At 38.4% G+C, this 27,065-nt stretch overlaps 1 protein-coding gene across 1 annotated transcript in view; it reads left to right on the plus strand.

Annotated features, from left to right (window-relative positions):
- Window positions 1-27,065, plus strand: part of SCAPER (S-phase cyclin A associated protein in the ER) — a 363,891-nt gene that overhangs the window by 212,651 nt on the left and 124,175 nt on the right. The window contains 1 exon segment of the mRNA XM_043494057.1: window positions 3,614-3,740. Within this exon segment, the coding sequence (XP_043349992.1) occupies window positions 3,614-3,740 (127 nt within the window).

The raw sequence follows: 27,065 nt of genomic DNA on the forward strand, positions 1-27,065 counted from the left end.
GGGAGCTCTGAGCTGCCCTGGGTGCCCCGCACCACCGCAAGCTGAGCTCCCCATTTTGGCTCGGATATTTTTTGTAAAAGTCAGGGACAGGTCACGAGCTTCCATGAATTTTTCTTTATTGTTCATGACCTGTCCCTCACTTTTGTTAAAAATATCCGTGACAAAATCTTAGCCTTAATTATAATTATTCAGTAAGACCTTTTTCACTTCTCTCTAATCCTTGTCCTTGCCTTGAGCACTGTCTTAGATAATGTTAATTACTCTGGACACTGATGTCTGATCCACACATAGATGTAGATAAAACAAACACACACGCACACATATACACACTTTCTCATCAAAAGAGGCTTTAAGATTTGCTATATAGAAAAATGAGACTTTATCATCTTTATCCACCAAATTCTCAAAGAGCATCAAAGTCCCTTCTTTTGGCTTGCATGGCTGATCTCAGATCTTACTCCCATTTGATTTCTGCTCTTTTTATACTACCTGCAGCAAGCAGAATTCCATCTTGCTCTCTCAGATCAGACAGAGTTGTGATTATGATGCTTCTCTCTTTTAATGACAGCTTTCAGAGTAGCAGCCGTGTTAGTCTGTATTTGCAAAAAGAAAAGGAGTACTGTGGTACCTTAGAGACTAACAAATTTATTTGAGCATAAGCTTTCGTGAGCTACAGCTTACTTCATCGGATGCAACTCTCTCTTTTTAATGAAGTGTTATGGGCTTTCCTCATGGGAATGCAGTAGTTATTTTCAAATAGATCTTTATTTAGATTAAAAAAATCTTACAGATTTTCCAGAAGATAAAGTAGGTCTGAATCACCTTCTGCTAAAACTGCCTAGACCTCTTACATTTCTAGATCTTATTTGATTTTCTAAGTATAGGCTGCAGCCATTCTGCCTTTCACTAATTTTGTAACCTGCTTCTGTTGTTCAGTCACAGTATTTAGTTAGGTTTCAGAGTAGCAGCCGTGTTAGTCTGTATTCGCAAAAAGAAAAGTACTTGTGGCACCTTAGAGACTAACAAATTTAGTAGAGCATAAGCTTCGTGAGTTACAGCTCACTTCATCGGATTCATTTGGTGGAAAATACAGGGGGGAGATTGATATACACACACAGAGAACATGAAACAATGGGTTTTATCATACACACTGTAAGGAGAATGATCACTTAAGATAAGCCATCACCAGCAGCAGGGGGGGGGAAAGGAGGAAAACCTATCATGGTGACAAGCAAGGTAGGCTATTTCCAGCAGTTAACAAGAATATCTGAGGAACAGTGAGAGTGTTTCAGGATAGATTATAGATCCTTGATGCGTTGGAGAGGTTTTAGTTGGGGGCTGAAGGTGATCGCACTCTCACAGATCTTGGGAGACAGGCCAGTCCTTGCTTACAGACAGCCCCCCAATCTGAAGCAAATACTCACCAGCAACCACACACCACACAACAGAACCACTAACCCAGGAACCTATCCTTGCAACAAAGCCCGTTGCCAACTCTGTCCACATATCTATTCAGGGGATACCATCATAGGGCCTAATCACATCAGCCACACTATCAGAGGCTCGTTCACCTGCGCATCTACCAATGTGATATATGCCATCATGTGCCAGCAATGCCCCTCTGCCATGTACATTGGTCAAACTGGACAGTCTCTACGTAAAAGAATGAATGGACACAAATCAGACATCAAGAATTAAAACATTCAAAAACCAGTTGGAGAACACTTCAATCTCTCTGGTCACTCGATTACAGACCTAAGAGTGGCTATCCTTCAACAAAAAAGCTTCAAAAACAAACTCCAACGAGAGACTGCTGAATTGGAATTAATTTGCAAACTGGATACAATTAACTTAGGCTTGAATAGAGACTGGGAATGGATGAGTCATTACACAAAGTAAAACTATTTCCCCATGTTATTTCTTCCCTCCACCCCACCCCCCCCACTGTTCCTCAGATATTCTTGTTAACTGCTGGAAATAGCCTACCTTGCTTGTCACCATGATAGGTTTTCCTCCTTTCCCCCCCTGCTGCTGGTGATGGCTTATCTTAAGTGATCACTCTCCGTACAGTGTGTATGATAAAACCCATTGTTTCATGTTCTCTGTGTGTGTATATCAATCTCCCCCCTGTATTTTCCACTTAATGCATCCGATGAAGTGAGCTGTAACTCACGAAAGCTTATGCTCTAATAAATTTGTTAGTCTCTAAGGTGCCACAAGTACTCCTTTTCTTTTTGAGTATTTAGTTAATGAGATTTGTAGTCGCAAGTCCTACACTTTTTCTTCTTTTTTCCATCTTTGCTCCCAGTTTAGTAAGTACAGAAGAAATTCTTTCAATTTTATTTTTCATAAAGGGCCTGTCAGTGCAGAGAATATCTTGTCTGGACTTATCCCACTGTTAGCATTCCTTTCCCAGAAAAATCCTTTGGCTGAATGTCAGCGGGTTCAGCTGACCAGATGCTAACAAGTCCTAGGCTCAAAGAAATCCTGATGATCATTTTTATTTTTACTTTTATTGGGTGTTTTAACTCTCAAGATTCAGAGTCGTATGAAGTCTTTTTATAGATTTATTTATTTAACTGTTTTTCAATGAAACAAATAAAAAATACCATCTTCCACTGATTAAGCAGGAGCTCTCCCTGCTTAGGCCTTGCCCCCATTTAGAATTTTTATTAATCATTAACTACAAATGATCTTGATATAGATTCTACAGACATGCTGATTCCCTTTTTAACCTTCTGGTACAAGTTAAGATCATCTTCCCTTCCTGTCATTCTACCCATGCCTCCCCCACTGTGAATGCTTCCTGGCTCTCCCTTCCCCCACTCATGATGTTCAGACTCCTTATGATCAATTTCAAAGTCCTGCATAACTTCCTTCCTTACCTATCCCTACTTGTTTTTTATGTCATCCTCCCACATTCATGCTGCTCCACCAATGAAACCAGCTCCATCCCATCTTATCTCTATATCTGCCACAGCTACCACCACACTTTCTTTTTGGCCTCTAGTGAATGGAATGCCATTCCTGAACTGGTCTGTAAAGCCACTGCACACTCTTAATTTCAGTTTCCCCTAAAAACACACTTCTTAAGAAACTAGTTAAAACATCTACTTTTCTATGTCCCTTACTCTTCTCCTGTGTGAATTGCTCATCTTTGTGGAGGGAGATAATTGAATGCTGGGAGGAGAAGGTAAAAGGATACTGGAACTGAAGCTGGGAAAGACAAATTGGTTGAATTGTGGAGGAAGGATGTGGGGAATTAACTGTGATTAACTTAAAAAAGACAACAGCAGCAGCAAACAAACAGGTGACTAATAATGCTTATGATTGCCCTAATCTCTTTACTTGTATGCTGCCTTACTTCCCCCTTTCTTCATCTCCTTGTCTTTTAGAGTGTATTCTTTCTAGGCTGGGGCTGTCTTTCTCTGTGGTACACATTTTGGATGCTACTGCAATCTGAGTAAAAATATGTATGTGTAGATTTTTCTTAGTTGTTTTAATCAAATTGAGGCTCATAAAGTTTCAGTAGGTATGTTTATAAGATGAAATTTTACTTGAATGTAACTTTTTTCTCTTTTAACTCATTTTTGTCTTATGTTTAATGTTGAAGGCTGCAGCGATTAGCAAAAGATCTTCTAAAGCAGTTCCAAGTACAGGATAGCAGTTCATTGGCAAACAACAAGGTTTCTGCTCTGGACAGGACTTTAGGAGAGATTTCTCGTATCCTGGAAAAAGAGGTATTATTTATTACATAATTCATAATTAACCCATGGAATGCACAGCTTAGTTGAATCAAGAAAGCATTTGATATGTATGTACATGAATATAGGAGTTATAAACGTTCCTACTTCAGGGTGTTGCATGTGTAACAGAAGGGAGTTAGGAAGAAAACTTCCATATGAGCTAGCTGTTACATAATGGACCATTCTGAATATTCCAGTCCCTTCCCCGGATGCATCTGATACTGACCATTGTCAGAGAGAGAATACCAAAATAGATGGACTTCTGTTATATATGGTATTTCTTACATTCTTAGGTAGCTTTCATGCGAGAAATTTTCTTTCTTGCTCTTTATTAAAAAAAATTAATATAACAGAAGTTACAACAAACGAAAACATGACTTTATAGAAAAACTGTAATTAGATTTTTTTTTTTTTACTGCTTAAACAGATTTTTCCAATAAAACCTGAGATGCAGGGAGTGCATTTCTCCCCTTTTCTTAATTTTGTGAAAGTCCCCATCCTTTTTTAACAGATAAATTAAAGACCACCACTGCACACATGATACATATGTACAGTGATTTTCTCTGGTTATTAGATGAAGATGAGGAGTACTTGTGGCACCTTCGAGACTAACAAATTTATTTGAGCATAAGCTTTCGTGAGCTATAGCTCACTTCATTGGATGCATTCGGTGGAAAATACAGTGGGGAGATTTATATACACACACAGAGAACATGAAACAATGGGTTTTATCATACACACTGTAAGAAGAGTGATCACTTAAGATGAGCCATCACCAGCAGCAGGGGGGGAAGGAGGAAAACCTTTCATGGTGACAAACAAGGTGGGCCATTTCCAGCAGTTAAGAAGTGGGGGGTGGGGGGGAGAAATAACATGGGGAAATCATTTTACTTTGTGTAATGACTCATCCACTCCCAGTCTCTATTCAAGCCTAAGTTAATTGTATCCAGTTTGCAAATTAATTCCAATTCAGCAGTCTCTCGTTGGAGTCTGTTTTTGAAGTTTTTTTGTTGAAGGATAGCCACCCTCAGGTCTGTAATCGAGTGACCAGAGAGATTGAAGTGTTCTCCAACTGGTTTTTGAATGTTATAATTCTTGATGTCTGATTTGTGTCCATTTATTCTTTTACATATAGACTGTCCAGTTTGACCAATGTACATGGCAGAGGAGCATTGCTGGCACAGGATAGCATATATCACATTGGTAGATGCGCAGGTGAACGAGCCTCTGATAGTGTGGCTGATGTGATTAGGCGCTATGATGGTGTCCCCTGAATAGATATGTGGACAGAGTTGGCAACGGGCTTTGTTGCAAGGATAGGTTCCTGGGTTAGTGGTTCTGTTGTGTGGTGTGTGGTTGCTGGTGAGTATTTGCTTCAGATTGGGGGGCTGTCTGTAAGCAAGGACTGACCTGTCTCCCAAAATCTGTGAGAGTGATGGGTCATCCTTCAGGATAGGTTGTAGATCCTTGATGATGCATTGGAGAGGTTTTAGTTGGGGCTGAAGGTGATGGCTAGTGGCGTTCTGTTATTTTCTTTGTTGGGCCTGTCCTGTAGTAGGTGACTTCTGGGTACTCCTCTGGCTCTATCAATCTGTTTCTTCACTTCAGCAGCTGGGTATTGTAGTTGTAAGAATGCATTATAGAGATCTTGTAGGTGTTTGTCTCTGTCTGAGGGGTTGGAGCAAAAGCGGTTATATCGTAGAGCTTGGCTGTAGACAATGGATCGTGTGGTGTGATCTGGATGAAAGCTAGAGGCTTGTAGGTAGGAATAGCGGTGAGTAGGTTTCCGATATAAGGTGGTGTTTATGTGACCATTGCTTATTAGTACCGTAGTGTCCAGGAAGTGGATCTCTTGTGTGGACTGGTCCAGGCTGAGGTTGATGGTGGGATGGAAATTGTTGAAATCATGGTGGAATTCCTCAAGGGCTTCTTTTCCATGGGTCAAGATGATGAAGATGTCATCAATGTAGTGCAAGTAGAGTAGGGACATTAGGGGACGAGAGCTGAGGAAGCGTTGTTCTAAGTCAGCCATAAAAATGTTGGCATACTGTGGGGCCATGCGGGTACCCATCGCAGTGCTGCTGATTTGAAGGTATACATTGTCCCCAAATGTGAAATAGTTATGGGTGAGGACAAAGTCACAAAGTTCAGCCACCAGGTTAGCCGTGACATTATCGGGGATAGTGTTCCTGACGGCTTGTAGTCCATCTTTGTGTGGAATGTTGGTGTAGAGGGCTTCTACATCCATAGTGGCTAGGATGGTGTTTTTAGGAAGATCACCAATGGATTGTAGTTTCCTCAAGAAGTCAATGGTGTCTCGAAGATAGGTGGGAGTGCTGGTAGCGTAGGGCCTGAGGAGCAAGTCTACATAGCCAGACAATCCTGCTGTCAGTGTGCCAATGCCTGAGATGATGGGGCGTCCAGGATTTCCAGGTTTATGGATCTTGGGTAGCAGATAGAATACCCCAGGTTGGGGTTCCAGGGGTGTGTCTGTGCGGATTTGTTCTTGTGCTTTTTCAGGGAGTTTCTTGAGCAAATGGTGTAGTTTCTTTTGGTAACCTTCAGTGGGATCAGAGGGTAATGGCTTGTAGAAAGTGGTGTTGGAGAGCTGCCTAGTAGCCTTTTGTTCATACTCCGACCTATTCATGATGACGACAGCACCTCTTTTGTCAGCCTTTTTGATTATGATGTCAGAGTTGTTTCTGAGGCTGTGGATGGCATTGTGTTCTGCACGGCTGAGGTTATGGGGCAAGTGATGCTGCTTTTCCACAATTTCAGCCTGTGCACGTCGGCGGAGCACTCTATGTAGAAGACCAGTCTGCTTTTTCGACCTTCAGGAGGAGTCCACCCAGAATCCTTCTTTTTGTAGTGTTGGTAGGAAGGTCTCTGTGGGTTAATATGTTGTTCAGAGGTGTGTTGGAAATATTCCTGGAGTCGGAGACGTCGAAAATAGGATTCTAGGTCACCACAGAACTGTATCATGTTTGTGGGGGTGGAGGGGCAAAAGGAGAGGCCCCGAGATAGGACAGATTCTTCTGCTGGGTTAAGAGTATAGTTGGATAGATTAACAATATTGCTGGGTGGGTTACGGGAACCACTGTTGTGGCCCCTTGTGGCGTGTAGTAGTTTAGATAGTTTAGTGTCCCTTTTCTTTTGTAGAGAAGCAAAGTGTGTGTTGTAGATGGCTTGTCTAGTTTTTGTAAAGTCCAGCCACAAGGAAGTTTGTGTGGAAGGCTGGTTCTTTATGAGAGTATCCAGTTTTGAGAGCTCATTCTTAATCTTTCCCTGTTTGCTGTAGAGGATGTTGATCAGGTGGTTCCGCAGTTTCTTTGCGAGTGTGTGGCACAAGCTGTCAGCATAGTCTGTGTGGTATGTAGATTGTAATGGATTTTTTACCTTCAGTCCTTTTGGTATGATGTCCATCTGTTTGCATTTGGAGAGGAAGATGATGTCTGTCTGTATCTGTACGAGATGAAGATGAATATTGTTTTTAGTTTTGGATAGCAACAGGATTATATAAGCTTTCTGTGGTTTATCAGTAACTTTAGACATGTATATGCTGTTACCACAAGTAAACGAAGTTTAAACAGATGGATTTGACATGGACTTTTTCCAGTTGCCTTTCCTGATATTTTAGATTCCTGCCAGATTTAAGTAGGGAGCCAGCTGCAAGTCTTATGAACCTGAATAAGTAATTTCATATCTGCCAAAATATATAAGTTGATGGAAGTTAGAGAAGCAAAATTTTCTGTGACCCATGTCACAAAGTGTAATGTTATGTTATATTAAATTGTGGCAAATATTCCTTCACTTCAAGTTCATTCAGATTTCACAAATGCTCAAATAACAATGTTTAAGACCTGTAGAAGTCCTCCACTCTGTGTTTGTGCATACCAACCATGACAATTATGGATTGGCAATCACACATATAGACTAGGGAAAGACTGTTGCCTAAATTCTTAGATATACCTTTTATCCTTTGAATGCAACTGAGGGGGCTGCAAAATAGCCAGCCACAACTCTTTGATTGTGAGGCCAGTTCTGCACTGGCTATAACCCCAACATAGGGTAGAGCAGCCTTGACTGTGGTGCTGTTTGAGGTATTAGAATTCTACTGCTGGCAGGCTATTGCTCCCTTTTGTGCCTTCACTCTGCCCCCCACAACTGCACCAGCTTGCAGCTCATTTGCATCAGGAGAATCCTTAGCTAGGAAAATTCAGCAGCTCTCTGGCTTATTTACATTGCCAGACTGGCACAGAAGGTTCCAAATAAATGAGAAAATCCAGCCTTGTAAATCTTTTGTTCCCTTAACCTGTATATATTTCAAATGGCCATACTACTTTCACAGTTAGCTTTCAGATTCAGTGATGGACTTGTGTTTTTACTTTTTTATCACAGAAATTCTCAAACTCACAACATTCAGTTTAGAGTAGTTAGTATCTTTTAAGCCTCTCTCATTTTCCTCCCTCTTGCCCATTTTTGAAAAACAGTTAATACAATTATTACATCGCCATAGGAATGGTTGCCATTTGTGTTTCCTTTCCCATCATGTTAGAAGGTTAAAATCACATCATGCTGCCTATATTACAAAGTATAGTGGCTCACAGAGCTCAGGAACAGACTGCTTGGGTAAACGGTACTGAATGATGATTTTCAGCAAAAAGGAAAAAAACATTTATGTTATTGCTGTCAAAGTGAAATTGAAGAATGGTTTATATTGCTACTGATATTTGCAATCTAAGAAGGAAGTATCCCATTTCTTATTAGAAATGTTACAAAGAACTAAAGTTTGAAGAGTTCTCTTAAGTTTGCTTTTTTTTCTTTGTACTGGAAGTGAAAATTTTCACTGGTTGAAATAGTACATTCCACAGTTAAATAATTTGCTTGTATCTTGTAAATAGTGTCTTTCTATTGATATCAGTGGGCTTTGGATCAGGCATTTGGAGAACATGGGCCAGTTCTCCTCTTCCTTACACCATGTGAAGTCCTTTACACCTCTGCAAAATGAGTGCAGAGTAAAATACTGTCAAATCAGCACTTTGCACAGGTGTAAATAAACGTACAAAGTGTGCAAAGCAATGAAGTATCAGACCTGATACGTTGGGTTGTTTTTTTTGGGAAGGGTGAGGTGTTCCTGTTCTGCTGGCAAGCCTTTTATGTTTCCCCTGTGTTTTACTGTTATACGTGGCACATTGCAATGTAAGTCACCATTCTACAGCATAAGTAATGGCACTTACGTGAGCCAAATTTTGTCTTAACACTTCTTCAAATCCATTGAAGACAATGGGCATGATTCTTATTTACATTGTCCACTTTACACAACTCTGGCAGTGTAAAAGTTCCTTAAATGAATGGAAATGCCCCATATAATATCCACAGTGCAGAGAGCTCCCCTGGCTGGTATAAAACTAGTAGAGGGACTCTACAGTTGTCCTGGCCCCAGACCCAAAGGTATAGCGGTTTGGTCAGGATGTCAAGGGGGACATGGCTGAAATTCCATGTATTGTGGTTACTTTTTGATTTCCAGAGCCTGCAAGAGGCCATGGGAAGCAGAGAGTAAGTTGGAGCAGGCTTCAGGTTACTCCAACTTACACTAAGGACCAGGAAAGCTCCTGAATGACTCCAGAGTACAGGGAGCACAAAGTGACTTAAATTTACCTTTAATTCCTTCATTCCTGCCCCAACCACAGGACTGGAGTAACTGAGAATTAGACCCAGTGCGGTTTCCTGGACTATATGACAGGAAAGCCCACTATTTCCATTATTATGGTGGTACTAGGTATCATAGGAAGTCCTGTGTCAGCTTTGTGATGGTACATTGTTTCATGACTGTGTTATAGGTTGAAAGAGAGACAAGGTGGGTGAGGTAATTTCTTTTATTGGACCTACTTCTGTTGTTGAGAAAGAGATGCTTTCAAGGTTATACGGAGATCTTCTTCAGGTCTACAGCAATGCTGCATAGTATAGGTTGAAATGCATTTTTATTTATTTAATAGCTACAATAGAATCAATCCTTTGATCAAGGGTTTTTGTAGCATGGAAATGGCAATACAGTCTGTATTCACATAAGTGATTACTCAAAAATAGAAGACAGTAGGCCAAATTCTGCTCTCAGCTACATTGGGGTGAATAACTTTGGTGGGAATTTGAGGTATTCAGCAGCTCTCAAGGTCAGGCTGTTATTCAATAAGTTCCAAAAGTGGACATCATTAGGGCAATTAACAGTACATTCTTCCATTAACTTATGGTGTAAGGGAGAAAAAAAGAATTCTTTAAACAATCAATATAACTTTTATAACTCAGAAGCTTATTTTGATCCAATCCAGTAGTATATAAGATGAATCATAGTTTTAGCAATTCTAGTTTAATTATTGTATAAAAGAAATTGAACTCTTCTATAAAAGGCAAGCAAGCAAATATTACATATCTGTGTTCTACAGTGCTCCATTCAAACCAATGCTGCATATATATTTACCAGGAGAACATAGTTTATCTTTGCTCTTTTAGCATTGGTGCCAGTCAGATAATGGAATAGTAGCTATAGTTGTTTTCAAGAAATATTGCAAACATACACTTTAAATTATGTTTTGAGAATGAAGCCATTGCTCAAGTCAAAATTTAGTTAGTTTTCTATATTTCGCCCTTATCATACTTAAAGATCTACACCAGGGGTTCTCAAACTGGGGGTTGAGACCCCTCAGAGGGTCGTGAGGTTATTATATGGGATGTCGCGAGCTGTCAGTCTCCACCCCAAACCTCGCTTTGCATCCAGCATTTATAATGGTGTTAAATATATAAAAAAGTATTTTTAGTTTTTAAGGGGGGTCGCAGTCAGAGACTTGCTATGTGAAGGGGGTCACCAGTACAAAAGTTTTAGAACCACTGATCTACACTGTAATTATAGAACTGTAAAGAGTATGAAGTCTCTTTCTCTTACCACTGCTAATTTTTCTATATTGCAATAAATTAAATAATAACAAAAATCAAAAATAAATGTACATGAATTTTCCTCTGATCAGTGTCTCAAACAGATTCATTGTGAGTCATTTCACTACAATTGATAACTTATAGCAATTATATATTTCTTATTTTACACAACTATTTATATTAGTGGTAGAGCATGAAACCAATTTGAGGAAAACAAATTAGCAGTTTTGAATATATTTGCTTATAAAAGAATAATATTCAGTAGATGATGATTTCATTGAAAGTGCATAGTGTATAATACATATGTGTGTGTGTTAAGTTTATAATACGACAGGATTCTATTTTCTTACACATGCATATGGGGTTTATATGAGCAATGTCCATTAATGATGATTAGCTATGTGAAATCCATTAATTTTCCACAAATATGTACAGATAATATTGGCAAATAGACACCTTAGGTGGGAGGAAAAAAATGACACACAGGGCCTAGCAATTTAAAATGTGGGCAGTGTTCCATGCTGTGTTGAGGAAAGTTGCTACTTAAGGTCCAAATCATGACCAAGCTTACTTGGTGATACAAAGCAGTAAGGGCTAGCTTAACAGAGGAACTTAGGCATTGCAACGCTCAGCATTGCTACACCTAACTGAGGTGCCTAGAAAGTCAGTGGGAATCACAAAGCTTGAGTTAGGCACTCAGACTCCATGTATAGTGAATGGAGGGAGATAGGCACCTAAGAATGGGTTACACAAAAGCTGGCACACTAGGTGGCTTCCTAAGATAGCCAGTGGTGGCAAGAGTAGATGGAGCTTTGATTCTGCTCCCTCTCTCTCCAGTCGGCAGCGTAGTATAAGCCAAGACAGTTTACTCCCTCCCTAGAGGAAATAGGGAAACCAGGATCCTTCCTGGGCCACTGCAGAGACTCAGAGCAGATCATGTAATCACTAGCCCGAAATGGCAGAGTTCATGGTGAGAATCTGCCAAGCACACATCCCAAAGAAAATATTGACAAAGTGTTGTTACAGTGAAAACATAATGATCATACATACTGCTATTTAAAGAAATATCAAATGATATATAATATGTCCTAAGAAATTTCTCCTAGAATATTATCTTAAAAGTTGAATTATTTTGTATGAAGTATGAGTACAGTTCTAATAAATACAATCATAATAAATTGACAGTTAACCATTTGCATCACCGAGCCTGACAGTGAAAACAAGTGGTAATATTTTGAAGAGTACAAAGAAAATGTAATATAAAAATAGGCTATGGAATTTACAATATTTTGTTCAGAAGGAGCTTGCATGTTTTGTAGAATACAACCATATACACATAACATACAGCATAAAGATATTAAGAAAACCCTTGAGTACCATTAATGGGATTTGTACAGAGTAGAACATTTCTGTGGGTTCCATAATTCTTATTCTTAAAACATGGTCTTTAAACTACTTAAAATAAAAAGTGAGTTCCAGTGTAAGTATGTCAGCATCACTGAAATATTTGTGAGCACATCATTGTTCTAATAATACAAATAAATAATCATGGTACAAAAAACCCAGCTCACTTCCCCACAGCTTGCATATCTTCTTTCAGATGTAATCATCCAGACGTGGAACTGCTGTTTAATAATCTGGGGATTGGGAGAATCCAGGCAAAGATTGTTGTTTGTATAATTTGTCATTTACAAATTATACTCTAACTCCTGATTATTCTCTTCTGTACTCGGGTGAATATTATTATTACTAATTCAGTCTTTAGATATATTTTTATCTTGGCTGTTTAAAGAAAGGAACAGTTTTCATTTATTCCAATCAGATTTACTGAACCCTATATGTGAGAGTATTATGCATAGCCCTAGTAGTTAAGAGTAGCTGGGAAGTGATGCATTTAAAAATACATGAGAAGAAACGAGTGGTGTTGAGATTTGGATCTTACATAATAAATTTTTAAAAAATTGTTGGGACACTTGGGATCTCAGCTACCCTACCAGCGATAGTAACTTCAGATGGCAAAGAAGTGAATTCCAAAAGCTAATGACTAATTCAATTTCTGTAAATGAGTGGTGTTTTTAAAATATTGATTCTGCTGTTCTCTGGCAGCAGCTCTCTTTCTGCTGTTGCTGGAATTGGAGAGAGTGCACATCCAGCAACGTCGTCATGATACTGATTTTTCCTGAGTTGAGAACTAGCCGCCAGCTGCATGTTTTTGCTGTAGCGCAGAGCCTGATGGCAATACGCCAGCTCTTGTGTATCTTGTTATTAAAACAATCCTTTAAAATTATACAAATATACCAGATTGTAGGATACTTGCTGCCTCAGTGGATAGGATGACATATGGAGCCTTTCAGCAGTCAGGCACTGGTTGAAACTGGGCTCCATGTCAGTAGTAACTATCAGAATGCTGTTTCAGTGGCCTTTGTGAAAAAGTTGATGGATGCAGTCCTGTTTTGTCCACATACGCAAAAGCCACAGCCACCACAATTGGCCATAATTGCCCCCCATATAGATAGCTATTTTTAATTTTATAGGCTCTGTTTTTTTTTGCAGTCATAGACAGTACCAAGCCAACCAGTTTAGGTTAGTGCATGAGGAGAATCATTATGGCAGTGTGAAAACAAAGGAAAATCTATCGGTAATGTAAATGTAGTGAAAATAGCACTTTTCTTCCTGTGGCTATTTTAGCAGCAGCATATCAGAGTAATGGCATTTACTGAAGCAGATTTTTCTCAACTCATGGTATGAAATACCTTGTCTGCTTGATAAGTTGCAGTTGTGCATATATGAATAACATTTGCTCCCTTTACCCCAAATAAGCAGGGTTTGTACAATGAACTTGGTGTTTGTGTGTGTGTGAGAGAGAGATGGGGAGGGATTGTGCATTTGGTAGTGTCAAAACAACTGTTTAATTTGATGAAGTAGCAGCATTTCCTCATAGATGCAGACCTTGCTACCATTATTCATGCCACCTCTAGATTGGACTAGTGTAATGTGCTCTACATGAAGCTAGTATAGATTGCAGAGGCCTGCTTGCTAGTGGATCATCTCGCCATGACCATATAATACCAGTGCTCAGCGATCTGCACTTGCTGCCTATTGGCTTCCTCACAGGTCTTTTGTGATTTTTTTTTCATTCCCCAGGGAAAACCTACAAAAGCTCTATGTAAAGAAACATAGAAAACATATTATGTAATTTACTTCCTAAGCATATGTATTCCTGATTCACAACAGATCATGCATACATTGTCCAAAATGAAAAGCTTGCATTTTTGTAAATAAAATTTAAAAAACACAATAATTGAATCTTCAGTCTATAGCTAATTAGGCCTTACCACTCTTTTATATCTGTCTTTTGATACCAGTAGACGTTTACCAATGCATTTGTTATTTCCGCACCAAGCATATTGCATAGTTATGTACAAACCAATCTGAGCATCCTGAAAACATGCTAGAATGATGCAGAGTTGGCTGAACAGATGGCAGATCTTTTAAAAATTGATAAAATCCAAAATTCAGCTGTCCTCTTTGACTTTATTTCCACAATTTCCACATTTTGATGCAACAAACTATTGTACAGCATCTTTCACAAATTTAGATTTGGAATAAAAATCTAAATCTTCAATTTTAAATTCAAAAAGCGAGGGAAGGAACTCAAGATTTTTATCAATTACAGTCTCCTGTTTTTGTCTCAACAATTGTTTTTTTGGAGGGAGGAGAGGGATCACTCATGTTGACCAAGTGATGAAAAGGTTCTGTAGCTTCTCCTAATAATTTTTTTTATTTTATCCTTGTCTATTTCAGTTCTTAGTTAATTTAGATCAAGCCAGATTTTTGTTGAGACTGTAATAATAGTATAATCTGTCAAATTCCTGTGAAACCTCCTTCAATTACATTTGCCATTTTAGTATCTCTGTAGAATTACTTGTTTTGTAAAATGTCTGCTCTGTTTTGATCAAAGTACTTCTCATATTCATTGCAAATTTCAATATACTTACAGTAGTTGGATGCAAATGTAGAGAAACAGTTTTCCTGAGAGTTCTGAGTCTTATTGACAAGTAAGGACAATAATCCTCCTTTTTTTTTAGGCAACCAACTATGAAGCAGATAATGGGTGCAAAAAGAATTTTTGAACTTCCACTTCTCCAGAATGGAGGTGATGTTAAAGAGATACTGAAAGGGACATATTATAGGGACTTATAGGGACAAATTATTTAGCGACTTATATTATATTATCAGTGAGGATAATGCCTCTGAATGTGTTCTACTTGCAGGATCATCACCTGACTGCATTATATTTATTATCTGCTTTTACATTTACTACAGTTACAATAAGAAACAGCCACCTAAGACCAATCTGCACTACCACTTAGGTTGATCTAACTTAAATCACTCAGCAGTGTGAAAAAGTCACCCACCTGAGCGACGCAAGTTACAGTGATCTAAGCACTGTCCACATCGGCGCTATGTCGAAGGGAGATGCTGTCCTGCTGACATAGCTTCCATTTCTTGCAGTGATGGAGTAATTATGCTGATAGGAGAGTGCTCTCCTGTCGGCTTAGTGCGTCTTCACCAGATGTGCTACAGAGGTGCAGCCGCGCTGATGTAGCGCTTCTAGTGTTGACCCGCCCCTAGTGAATTCAACACTGTGCATAACTAAAAACTGGAAAAATAAGATGAACAAACCAGCTTTATATAAAATCTTATCAGTTATCCTGCTACCTTTCAGAAATAGCTACATCCTAAGGGCAGGTCTTCACTACCTGCCAGATCGGTGGGTAGCGATTGATCTATCAGGGATCGATTTATCATGTCTCGTCTAGATGCGATAAATCAATCCCCAAACGCGCTCTCCATCAACTCTGGAACTCCAGCTCACGAGAGGTGGAAGCGGAGGTGGTGGGGGAGCAGCAGCGGTCGACTCGTGGCCGTTCTCACAGCCAGGTAAGTCGACCTAACATACGCTGACTTCAGCTATGCTATTCACGTAGCTGAAGTTGCGTATCTTAGGTCGACCTTCCCCCCCCCACCCCGCTGTAGCGTAGACCAGGGCTTAGAAACCAAGCCTCCTCCCAGTTTTCACTCCACCTACTTCAGTATCCATTCATCCACTCCCCAAAATCCACTAATATTTGATTTTACCTACTATCCACAACCCCTCTCTCCAGTCAACAATGTCTCCTCGTGCTCCCCTTCCCCTCTAATGCCAAGGCAGTTCTGTAACTTTATTGTTGTTTCTTAATAGGCCCAGCAAGAACCTTGATATTCACATCATTTCACTTCTAACTTTTTAGAATGGTGTTCTTTCACAGGTTGAAATTAGAGCCTACTGTTTATAATACTAAAACATTTAAATTATGTTCTTCTGTGACAACTTTAGATATATATATATATATATATATATATATATATATATAGTTTTTTTCCACCATATGCATCCGATGAAGTGAGCTGTAGCTCACGAAAGCTTATGCTCTAATAAATTTGTTAGTCTCTAAGGTGCCACGGGTACTCCTTTTCTTTTTACTTTAGATATAGAAGTTCAAAAAATGAAAAAAATCTTCAAAAGTTTACTGGGGTTTTTCCCCTCAGAAAAATGAGTTTTCACAGCAAGAGTTAAGGCGTTAGAGTTGATTTTTAAAGTCCTAATTAGTTTCGATCCTGCCTGCCAGAGAGAGTGCATTTCTTCCGGTGCAATAGTGATGTATATAAGATCAGCAGAAGCCCTTGAACTGGAACCTATTTTGGAGGAGACTGTGACAGAACATTCACCAAGAGTGCCCCTTCACTTCAGAATTCACTCCCTAACCTGCTCTGAAACAGCACAAATGTGTTGACTTTTCAGGGCATGCTTCAAAGCTCATCTTTTTTGAATAGGCCTTATGGGAAAGGTTGAAAATGTGTGATGTGGGGATTTTGTGGAGGAATCTAAGTGATGGGGAGATTTTGTTATGCAATGTGTTTTTTTGCTGACTAGTTTCATGTATGGGGGGAGGCTTTTCTGTTTTCATTGTTATGGACAGTTTTTATTCTATTAATTGATGTCATGGTGTCTAGAACCATAGGCTTTTTTTATATTGTTTAAATCAAAATAAAGTAATAAGCATAAATTCTTCCACAAAATCCTATGTCGTATTACACAGTTTTCTACTCCCTCTGGACAATATTGTTCAAGAGATCTTCCAGCAATAGAATGCACTGTATATGCTATTCCACCAATCCTTAGAAAATATCACTTGTGAGAGACAGTTTTCTTTCTGTTTCACATCTGTAGACAAAGAAAAAAAAAACTAAGTGTCTCACTTTGCTGTACAGCATGCAGACTGCAGGCCAGCTGCTGCCCAGTATAATCAACACAGAGCAAAAATTATATCATATCTTCTTATTAGGGTCATATTTATCTAAATAGTGAAGATTGATTGTGATACACAAACATTTTTAAATCACCCTTTCCTCCTAGTATTTTACTGTTTACTTTGAGCTGTTTAATAAGTTTAGTAGTTTTCTTGAAACAATTTATGCCATGTTCTCAGTTTCAAATTTTTATCACAAGAAAAATCCATTTACTGTCACTTCCTTTCAAACTGTAGGAGTCTGATCATTGTCTTACAAATATGAAAAATCCCACGATATTTCTGTGTTTGTCAGGTGCTTAGTACTATGCGGCCTTTGGATGCTGTTGCATAATAATAACAACCAGTAATTGTTATTGCATACAACCTCTCATCTTGAGGAGTTTCCTGAAAATGTTCTTTAAAAAGACACATGAAGTACAATTAAACATTGATTATTAGCTCTGTATAACACTTTGTTGCTAGTAGGCTCTACAGTGGGGAAAGGGGAAAGGAAAGATAAATTTGGTGTAGTTAATAGGCAGGGCTTCATTTTTTTCTTTTTCCAGGCATTACCCTGCCACCAGTGATGTCTCATTATTTCTGAGTGTCCTAATCAATAGGGTCATGAAAGATTGATTTTGGTAGCTGTCCTTGTGTTTATGACACGGATCATATATACTCATTTATAGAAGTAGGCTGTAATTCTCTTGTTAACTTGTGAGTCAAGAAATCAGCGGACACATCTTGCATGTCAGTGGGTGGTGAAAAGAATCTTGATGGTGTCAGTCATTGACTGAGAGGAGGAGACTGACACTGTTAATTGAATTTCCCCAGGGAGCATAAAAATATACCATGATGTAGGGGGAGGAGTGAGGGAGTGGGAACCACACAAGCTGTCAGTGTGTGTGAGCTGGTTACATTGATTTACCTCTGCTAATGGCCTGGGTTGGATAAAAAATTGCCCTAAGGGAGGACAGAGTTCACTACAATAGCTCCTTGCCACTTACTAAAAGTCTTTCAGACTTACAAGTAGCAACATAAAAAAATAGTAAAATAAAATAGTTCTCACAAAGCCCTTTAAAGGCATAGTATAAACAGTTTTCATGCTGAATGTTTCTTCTCCTAGCAGTTCATATTGATTGAAAGAATATATGTTCAAGGGAATCAATGCTATATTTCAACCTTAGTAGTCAAACAGGTATCTTCTTAAATGCTTATTCTTCACTTTAAAAAGTAACGAGGACAAAAATATTCTTATATAATCTCACCACTGAAATAAAGGGTTTTTTAACACCAATTAAATAAAATTTTCAGCTGCTCTTATTTTAGGTAATAATAAATAAAATGCAAGAATCTATCATTGATTTTTGTAGTACTCTGGAGAATGTCTAAATATCATTACACCATTTACATTTTTTCTTACTTTCTTTTGTATTAAATTCTGTCACAATTTTAAACCATATCCAGTATAATATTTATAAACCACTATGAGGTAAAGACATTCACTAAAGCAAAAATAGATAAATATCGCTCTTTCAGCTGCAGTAAAAAGTGGATCTGCTTGCACCAAAACAATGTGACTTTTGTAGCATGTTACTATGAAGTTAATTTGTATGATGGAGAACTTCTGAATAGATAGAAAGATGCATTAAATTTATGTGAAATCTCAGTACTCTACTAAAAAAAAAAAAGTATATATGTATATATGCCTTCTCCAGCTATGAATCACAAAAGTAAAACCTAAACTTAAAGGATGGTAAAGAATAAACTTATGACTTATAAAGTTCTTACTGGATATAACCAGAATTAACAGTTGCCTTGTTGTACTAGATATTTTCAGTGGTCTTCTGTGCTGCTTTCTGTAAATAACATCAAACAAAACTCAAAATTCTAAAAATCGCTGTATATTCCTAACATTTCAGCCCAAAGTTTCATCCAGTGAAAAACAGCTACGAGAGTAAAGTTACCAGTCACTACATCAGGGGTTTTCAAACTGGGGGTCAGGACCCCTCAGGGGATCAAGAGGTTATTACATGGGGGGTTGCGAGCTATCAGCCTCCACCCAAACCCCACTTTGCATCCAACATTTATAATAGTGTTAAATATATAAAAAAGTGTTTTTAATTTATATGGTGGGTCATACTCAGAGGCTTGCTATTTGAAAGGGGTCATCAATACAAAAGTTTGAGAACTACTGCACTATATAAACAAACTGTAACTATCAGACTATTATAGAACAGAGTATTCTCGGAAGACAATTCACAATTTTTATGCATATTCACATCCTGACTGGCAAAAGCTCTGGGAAAAAATTATATAAGCATCAGTCTCTCTCTCTCTCTCTATGTGTGTGCATGAATATAAACATAAAAGAAAAAACACAGTAACTGACACAATAACGGCAATAACCAATAAGGCTGGCTTGAGGTTGTATGCAGCCCCCAGTAAACAGTAATATGTGGCCCCTCACACCCTCCTCAAGATCTTGGAAACTATATCAAGCTTAAGCTCTCCTATTGAGGGCCCCCTGAAATCACCAGTTTAGCTGATGCCGAAGAATAAATTCCAAAGCCCACTGAGATATAATTGATGTCTGAGACCCCTTAGACTAAAATGTGTCTTTCATCACACAGCTTCTTATTTTAATTTCATCTGTTTAGCTGTTATGGGCCTGATCCTAGATGTGTCCCATTGAAGACGGTAGGAATTTTGAATGTGCAAGGAATCCAAAATGAGGTCATACGTTTAAATTAAGCTGTCTTAGACACAAGAATTATCTTAGTTAAAAGTACACTTTCAGAATTGTATTGTGATACACTTTGAGAAAAAAATTGTATTTCATTTGGTAACTGACATTTGCAAGTAGACCTGGCACCTCTCAGATCATATTGCTCACCCCGTGCTCGTATAGGTCTATGCCTGCTTTATTGCAGCACTGCGTGGGAAGAGGTATGCAACCGCTTTGTGACCTTGACTAAACACCTAAGCCATTACCCCTTCTCCTGCTTCCATCTCCTTGAAGTTCAGAAAATAATTTTTTTCTGTCCAAGGTACCCAGCAGTGGTATCCCCAGTTTAACATTCACCGCACACAAATTTTTAAATTATCATAAATCCCTGCAAAGTTGATTTGGCATTTCTTAAATAGAGAAAATGACAAAATGAAATAGTAATTAACTTCATCTAGACTGAGACAGCAAGAGCACCACTAGACAGACACAATTATTGTTTTACAAAGTATGGAAATATTACCAACAGCCCAGACTAACTGTTTCTAAGCCTAAAGGCTGATAGAATTCTGTCTACTTGTCAGCTTAAAGTTTCAGCATGTCTCTGAAAGTCTGTTGTGCCATGTCTCAGCAAGCTTTGTGTACTTCCTTCTTAACTCCATTCTTCTTTAGGTTTATACAAAAAATTCCGTGTAGACAAATTTAACTGTATTGATTTAGAAAGAAATATAGTTAAATCAGTGTAACCCACTAATGTGTTCACAGTTATACACCACAGAATAAAAGTGCTTATATACCCAGAACCGGCACAAGGCATAAGCAGATTAAGCAATTGCTTAGGGCCGTGAGTGGGTCAAGCGGGCCCCCTATTCACTTTTTCTTATGTGGGGGGGGCAAAAATATTCCTACTTAGGACTCCCAATTGGCTAGCACTGCCTCTGTACTGCATATATAAGAACAGTTTATTTCACTACATTACCAGAAGTAGGCTGTACCAGTAAAGGCACTTTATACTACTGTAGCTCGATCCACACTAGGGATGAATTTACTAGATCAGTTTCTAAATCACTATAGTTAAATCTATGCAAAAATTGTTTGCATCTTACTTCTTTCTGATTCGAAATAAAACATTTATCCAGATTCAGTACATTCTTGTGGAGGGACTTTGTGATCCTTGGTATCCCTGCACAAAACTGATATGTTTTTTTCCCATAGACTAATCATGGTTAATTTTTGATATAACAAAGGTGTTTCTCATATGGCTTGAGATGAGATGGGTTGTATGTTTGTTTGTTTGTTTCTGTTTAATGCGATTTACAAGAATACTGAATTGCATAGGAAAGTTTTGCCCGTTCCACCAAAAGCATTTATCTAAGGAAAGGTGACCAACAGGTGGCTCAGATAAAATCTCATTAGAATCATTTGACCTGAATTTCAGTAGTGTTGAGTACGCAGAACTCTATTGAAAGCACCTAAGACTACATCATGTAGGTGTTTTTGAAAATCTTACCTGGAGGGTGCTGTTTTCAGTTGAAATCAAGAATAGTTAAAATGTCTGAGTGACAGCATGGATCAAATATGGGATTATTTTACATGCAGATTCAAAATATATTTGTCCTGAAGTTGATTGTTTATTTCATATCACGATTTAAAAGAAATGAAAATTATAGAACTTCGATTGCCTGAAGGGTAAAGAAATGTTTTCAGTGTAGGGCTACATTCTGATACATGTGGCACATTGCTGTAACATATTAGGGAAAACAATCTAATGTGCCACATACGCTGTATGCACTGATTTTTTTTCCTACTGCCATGGAGATATTTTCTTACTGTGTGTTTGCACGATGCCTAACACTATGGAGCCCTGACGTCAGTTGACATTTCTAGGGATTACCAAAATACTACTAATAAATAATAATTATACATATAGTTCCATATTAAAGTTGATATTAAAATTTGAGGATGGTATAACCACTTAGTCCACATTTATTTCTTCTTTGTACGTCATTAATAAGAACTACAACAAAAAATTCCAGTTACCTATTTTTCAGATACCCTACTAAACTTAAGAAGAAAATAATTTTGTACTGTTTAATGTCTTTCTCCATATAGGAAGATTTCAGAGAAGAAAACATATTCCCTTAGTAATGTTTATTTTTTTCAATTTCAGAACTGTTTGAATCTGTATATTAAGAACCTACACTTTTCACTTTTACACTACTACCTTTCAAGACTGATGCACATTTATGACCTCTAAAAAGTACTCCCCCAGTGGCAACTAATGATTTATATAGTGTCAAACAGCATTTTTATTTTCTTGATTTTTAGATAAATTTGCAGCCCATTGCTGCACCAGTCATGATGTCAGTTATTTACATTCCAGTCAAATGTTTGTCGTAACTTTCAAATACAGGGGGACTGTAGACAGACGGTGTTTATCACATTGCAGAGACTGTCAGAAATGGTTGGCCTCAACAGTACAGCGTCAGATCCAGTATTTACTTTTTAATCTACAAACTGTCAAGCCTGTTCAGCATAGTGACCAGTTCTAGTGTGACGATTAATAGAACAGTTTCTAGTGGGTTCACCAGGTTGCCTACTTATAGATTTCACTGAAAACTTGCTTTCTGTTGACATGGACCCAGCCACAGAGATGACAAGAAACAAAAGCAATAGTATAAAATTAAAAATTGATGAGATACTTATTCGTTAAATTAATCTGTGGCAAAAGTAAGGTACAGAACAAAACTAGCATTAAATGGAATAAATCTTCTTAGTATATATTAGACTTTAATCCATTTGTAGTGCTTAGAATTAATGTTTCTAAAGAGCTTGAAGAGACAAACGCTATATACTATAACTGTTACAAGAGTAGAAGAGAGTACTATTGGGAATTAGTCACATTTAGCTCTGGTGGTTCAAAGAGGCTGTAAAGCTGGGATAAACATCTATGTTGGGATTCCTATAGCAAAGGACTGTTGAAATGGCAAGGAACTCCTATACCAACTCTGACAACTGTCTCCCAGCCCCAACACACGGTTCCAGGGGCATGGCCAGAGGGATGCACTCTGGTGATCCACATCTGCCAGAATGGCTGCTTGGAACCTTGGTCTGCCAGATATACATAAGTTACACCAGAGGCCAGACTAGTCCCCAGTTGGCTCTAGGATCAGAGAACTAAAAGTGGCAGAAAGCCCTCTTTTCCACCATCTCCCCTTTTCTGTCTTCCACTGAACACAGTTCAACCAAGACAGAAGATCTGTCCCCTGGTGTTTGTGGCTCTGAAACCATCAAAGAGAAGATTGTATAGGACATCCGCCAAAGGTGCAATGGTATTAGCTATTGAAGCTAATGCATAACTTTTTCAGAAGTTCAGAGAAGCCTCTTTTCAAGATGGTCGAATTCACAGCGTCCTGAATGAAATTCTGGTTCACCTTATGAAATTATTTTATTTGACCTTTGCCTGAGGGTCAGGGCAACAGATGGGTTTGTTGAGGGGGGTCAAGAATGGAATACTTCCCCCATTCAACAGCAGAGCAACTGTGCAGCCAAGCCTCAGTCACTAGCCAATGAGATGTGATAGCATCTATGGCCCCAACCCCATCCCCACATGCGATTTGTCTAGTGTGTGAGTTATTAACCTGGGGGTTGCAATCCTCCAAAAAATTACAACTACATCAGCAGATCACAACCAGCCTTCCCTTCCCATGTTGTTAAATGAGAGGGGTCCTCAGCAGGGTCCCAGTATGGAAAAGTTTGATAACTATTGATCTAGTGGATTTGCCCAGGACACAGACAAACTGGCCACACCACGCCCATTCCCCGATCCCACCTTCCAACTGTCACAAAGAATGCTCCACTCCATGCCATGCTTGGACCTGAAAAGCCTCCTTTGTTTCCCAGCCTCCCTAAGCAGCAAAACCATACTGAATAATGGACTGTTGGCAGCTGCACAATAAAGCCAGAAGGATTTACCTTCTGAGTTTGTATATGTGCATACATATGTATGTGGTGCTGGAGGTTCCTGAACCATTTGCCACCTTTCCTCTCCATACCTATACAGCATCCCATCACAATCTGTCCCATAATGTACAGCCATACCTATTAGAATTGGGATTTCAGAGTACTGGAGCTGATGGCACCTGAGATCTTTAATGTGTATTCAGTTTTTGTTAGTAAACCTCTGCCTAAAGAGTTCAGGTTACAAGATTGATTTAGCAAAAAGCTATTAGAGATGGCACAAAGACATGGAAATGTATGCTAATAACATAGCATATAATAGCTGAGCTATTATATTTTACTGTGCCATTATTTCTCTTTCTCTACCTGACTACAATTTAAAAAACATGATATAGTCATGTAAAAGTTCAATAGAAAAGCAATATCCAATAGGTATCTTTGTGATAGAGCAAGGGTTCTCAAACTTCATTGCACCGTGACCCGCTTCTGACAACAAAAATTACTACATGACCCCAGGAGTGGGGACTGAAGCCTGAGCCCACCCTAGCCCTGGGTGGACTGAAGCCTGAGCCCCACCACCCCAGATGGGGTGACCAAAGCTGAAGCCTAAGGGTGTCAGCCCCAGACAGGTGGCCTGTAACCTGAGCCCTGCTGCCCAGGGCAGAAGGTCTCAGGCTTTGGCTTTGGCCCTGGGCCTCAGCAAGTCTAAGCCAACCCTGGTGACCCCATTAAAACAGGGTTGCAACCCACTTTGGGGTCCCAACCCACAGTTTGAAAACCGCTGTGATAGATAATCATTCTCATGCTTTATATCCTTGAAATTTTGATTCTCTGCTGTAGCCTGGGTTGGGGGCAGGGGGATTGTTTGTTTTTGTTTTGCTTCATTTTTAAATCTCTCATTTCTCCACTAGAGGACAGTACTAGCAGAAACACTGCACAAATATTGTACTTTGAATCCTTAAAAGTGATAGAACTGCTGCTCACAAACATAAAATTTTGTTTTCAAAGGGGAAAATGAATACACATCATTTTCATTCACTTAACGTTGATTATAATTATGATAATTTTAAATAAATTATTTAATTCTGAGAAGGTATTTTGTTTTTAAAATTAAGCCTGATACAGTTAAAACAGAAATTATTGTGTGTAAATGATTATATATTAAAATACTGTTGTGTTTTTATATTTGACACAGGCACCAATCCTGGTTAGCTTTATGCACATGACTTTATGCACTCTTATTGACTTCAGTGGGAATAGTCACATGCATAAGTCTTTGTCGCATAAGGGCTATTCTTTGTGCTAAACTGCAAATGTACTTACAAGTTAAACAGATATTTTCCTATTGAGGTATCTGCATTGGTGTATATATCCTTTTTGATACACAGGATATATATACATGTAAATTACACAGACGAGGATCCTGCCATGTACTAAACTTTATGCACTGTAGTACACTAACCTTTATGCACTTTAGTATTTGGATTGAAGTCAATGGGATGACCTGCATGAATGAAGTTAAGCATGCATAGTCAAGGGTCTGTCATGAAAGCTGTAAAAAAAAAAATGTGTGGTGGATAGCCAGAAAGACACGCGTGATTGTTATGCACGAGACATTTATCTGGTGGCAAAATGTTCAAAAGATAATGTTTAGATGGATGTTTTGGGGTTTTTATTTTTTGCTATTTTGATATATTCTATCATATCTATAGATGCTACTTTGTGCTTCTTGTTAACCAGAAATCTTTGTGATGCATTTCAAATAGTTGCTCTAAGTTTCATGAGTTTCCTAGTTTTAATGAAAACTAACAATATATGCATACCTTATACAGTCCCTACATAATGAAAGTCTTGGTTCATATCCAGATTAAGTCTTTTCTTTAGTTAAACATATCAGATGTTTAGAGTAGGAGAGTGTCAGTAAGTTCTCTGGTATCTCTGAACAGTTAAAAAAATATTTCTGGTGCTGTACCATACTTGCATAAAAGACTAAACCTCATTCAAAACAGGAAGAAGTGTCATGACTCCTTGGGATCAAACGTCTAAGTATCAGATTTTTAAAAGGCACAGTTTATAATGCAATTTATAAAACATACTGATTAATGAGACTAATGAATACATGCTAAAAGCTCATGTTGTTATGCAAATTTAATTAGGCTGCCTGTACGGTGCAATGAGATGAAGTGATGGATGTAAGGGAAAAAAAGAATTAATGGTGGACTTTCAGATTGTCTTTAACATAAGAACAGCTAAGGCAGAGCTTCCTGTTCTATTGTGTGTTGATAATTCTTAGAAAGTCCCGCTGAAAAACTTTAAAACTACTCTTTATTTGCAAAATGTTCACTAGCTGTCAAGCAGTGCCACTCACAGGCTTGAAGTAATATGATAACATGATCTTTCTCGGCAGACTGTAGGAAGGAAGTGTACCAAATAAAGACATATTCCAGTGCCTGAGGAGTACAGAGTGCAGGTTAACAATCTTCTCTAGTTTAATTCAGTGAAATGTGGTTCTTTACTGAGTTGAAAAGTATCATCATTTTGAAAAGTACACTTGGAATCAAACCCATTAATGCTCCATATTTCTTAGAAATAACATAATGGTGGTACTTGTGGCACCTTACTCACAAGTACTCCTTTTCTTTTTGCGAATAGAGACTAACACGGCTGCTACTCTGAAACCTGTCATAATGGTGGTGTGGCTTATAATAATTTCACAGGGGTTTAATCTTTTCTGAATGTGCTAATGTATAGTAACCATTACCTGGCCTATTTCTGCTCTGTTATTTGGATATCTCTCCCATTGACTTCATTAGGGGAGGGTAGTTGAGAGCAGAATGTGGCTTGCTAACTGTAATGGCATAATGTATTTACATAAAGGAGGGAACAGACCCCATTGTTATTACAGGAACTGTGAAATATATCACAGTAGACCAAATTCTTCGCTAAGGTACATGAGTGTAAAAGCAGAGCAACTTTGCTGATTTCAACCCTGTTTATCAGGACAGATTGCTGCTGAGACATAAGGCTTGCAAACGGATATTATTGCATGTTACCTAAAGTATATGTTGAGGATTTTGTTTTGCCATATTTTGAGAGGTTCACAGGGACAATATCTGTTTAGTAAATGAGAGAGCCATGCAAATCTATATTGGTGCTTACCTTATCTCAAGGCTCTTCGATTTTTGTGATGGTAATATTGCCAAAAGGATGGGAGGTTGTCAGAAATGTAAAAATTTTACCCCACTGACACAAGTAACACCATTAAAAGTGTCAAATGTTTAACAAAGTAGAAATACTATGATTATTTACATAAGGTTCTCAAATAGCACAATAATGGCACAACATAAAAATTTAGACACATAGATAATC

This window comes from Dermochelys coriacea, chromosome 10 (genome assembly GCF_009764565.3).
Source record: "Dermochelys coriacea isolate rDerCor1 chromosome 10, rDerCor1.pri.v4, whole genome shotgun sequence".
NCBI lineage: Eukaryota > Metazoa > Chordata > Testudines > Dermochelyidae > Dermochelys > Dermochelys coriacea.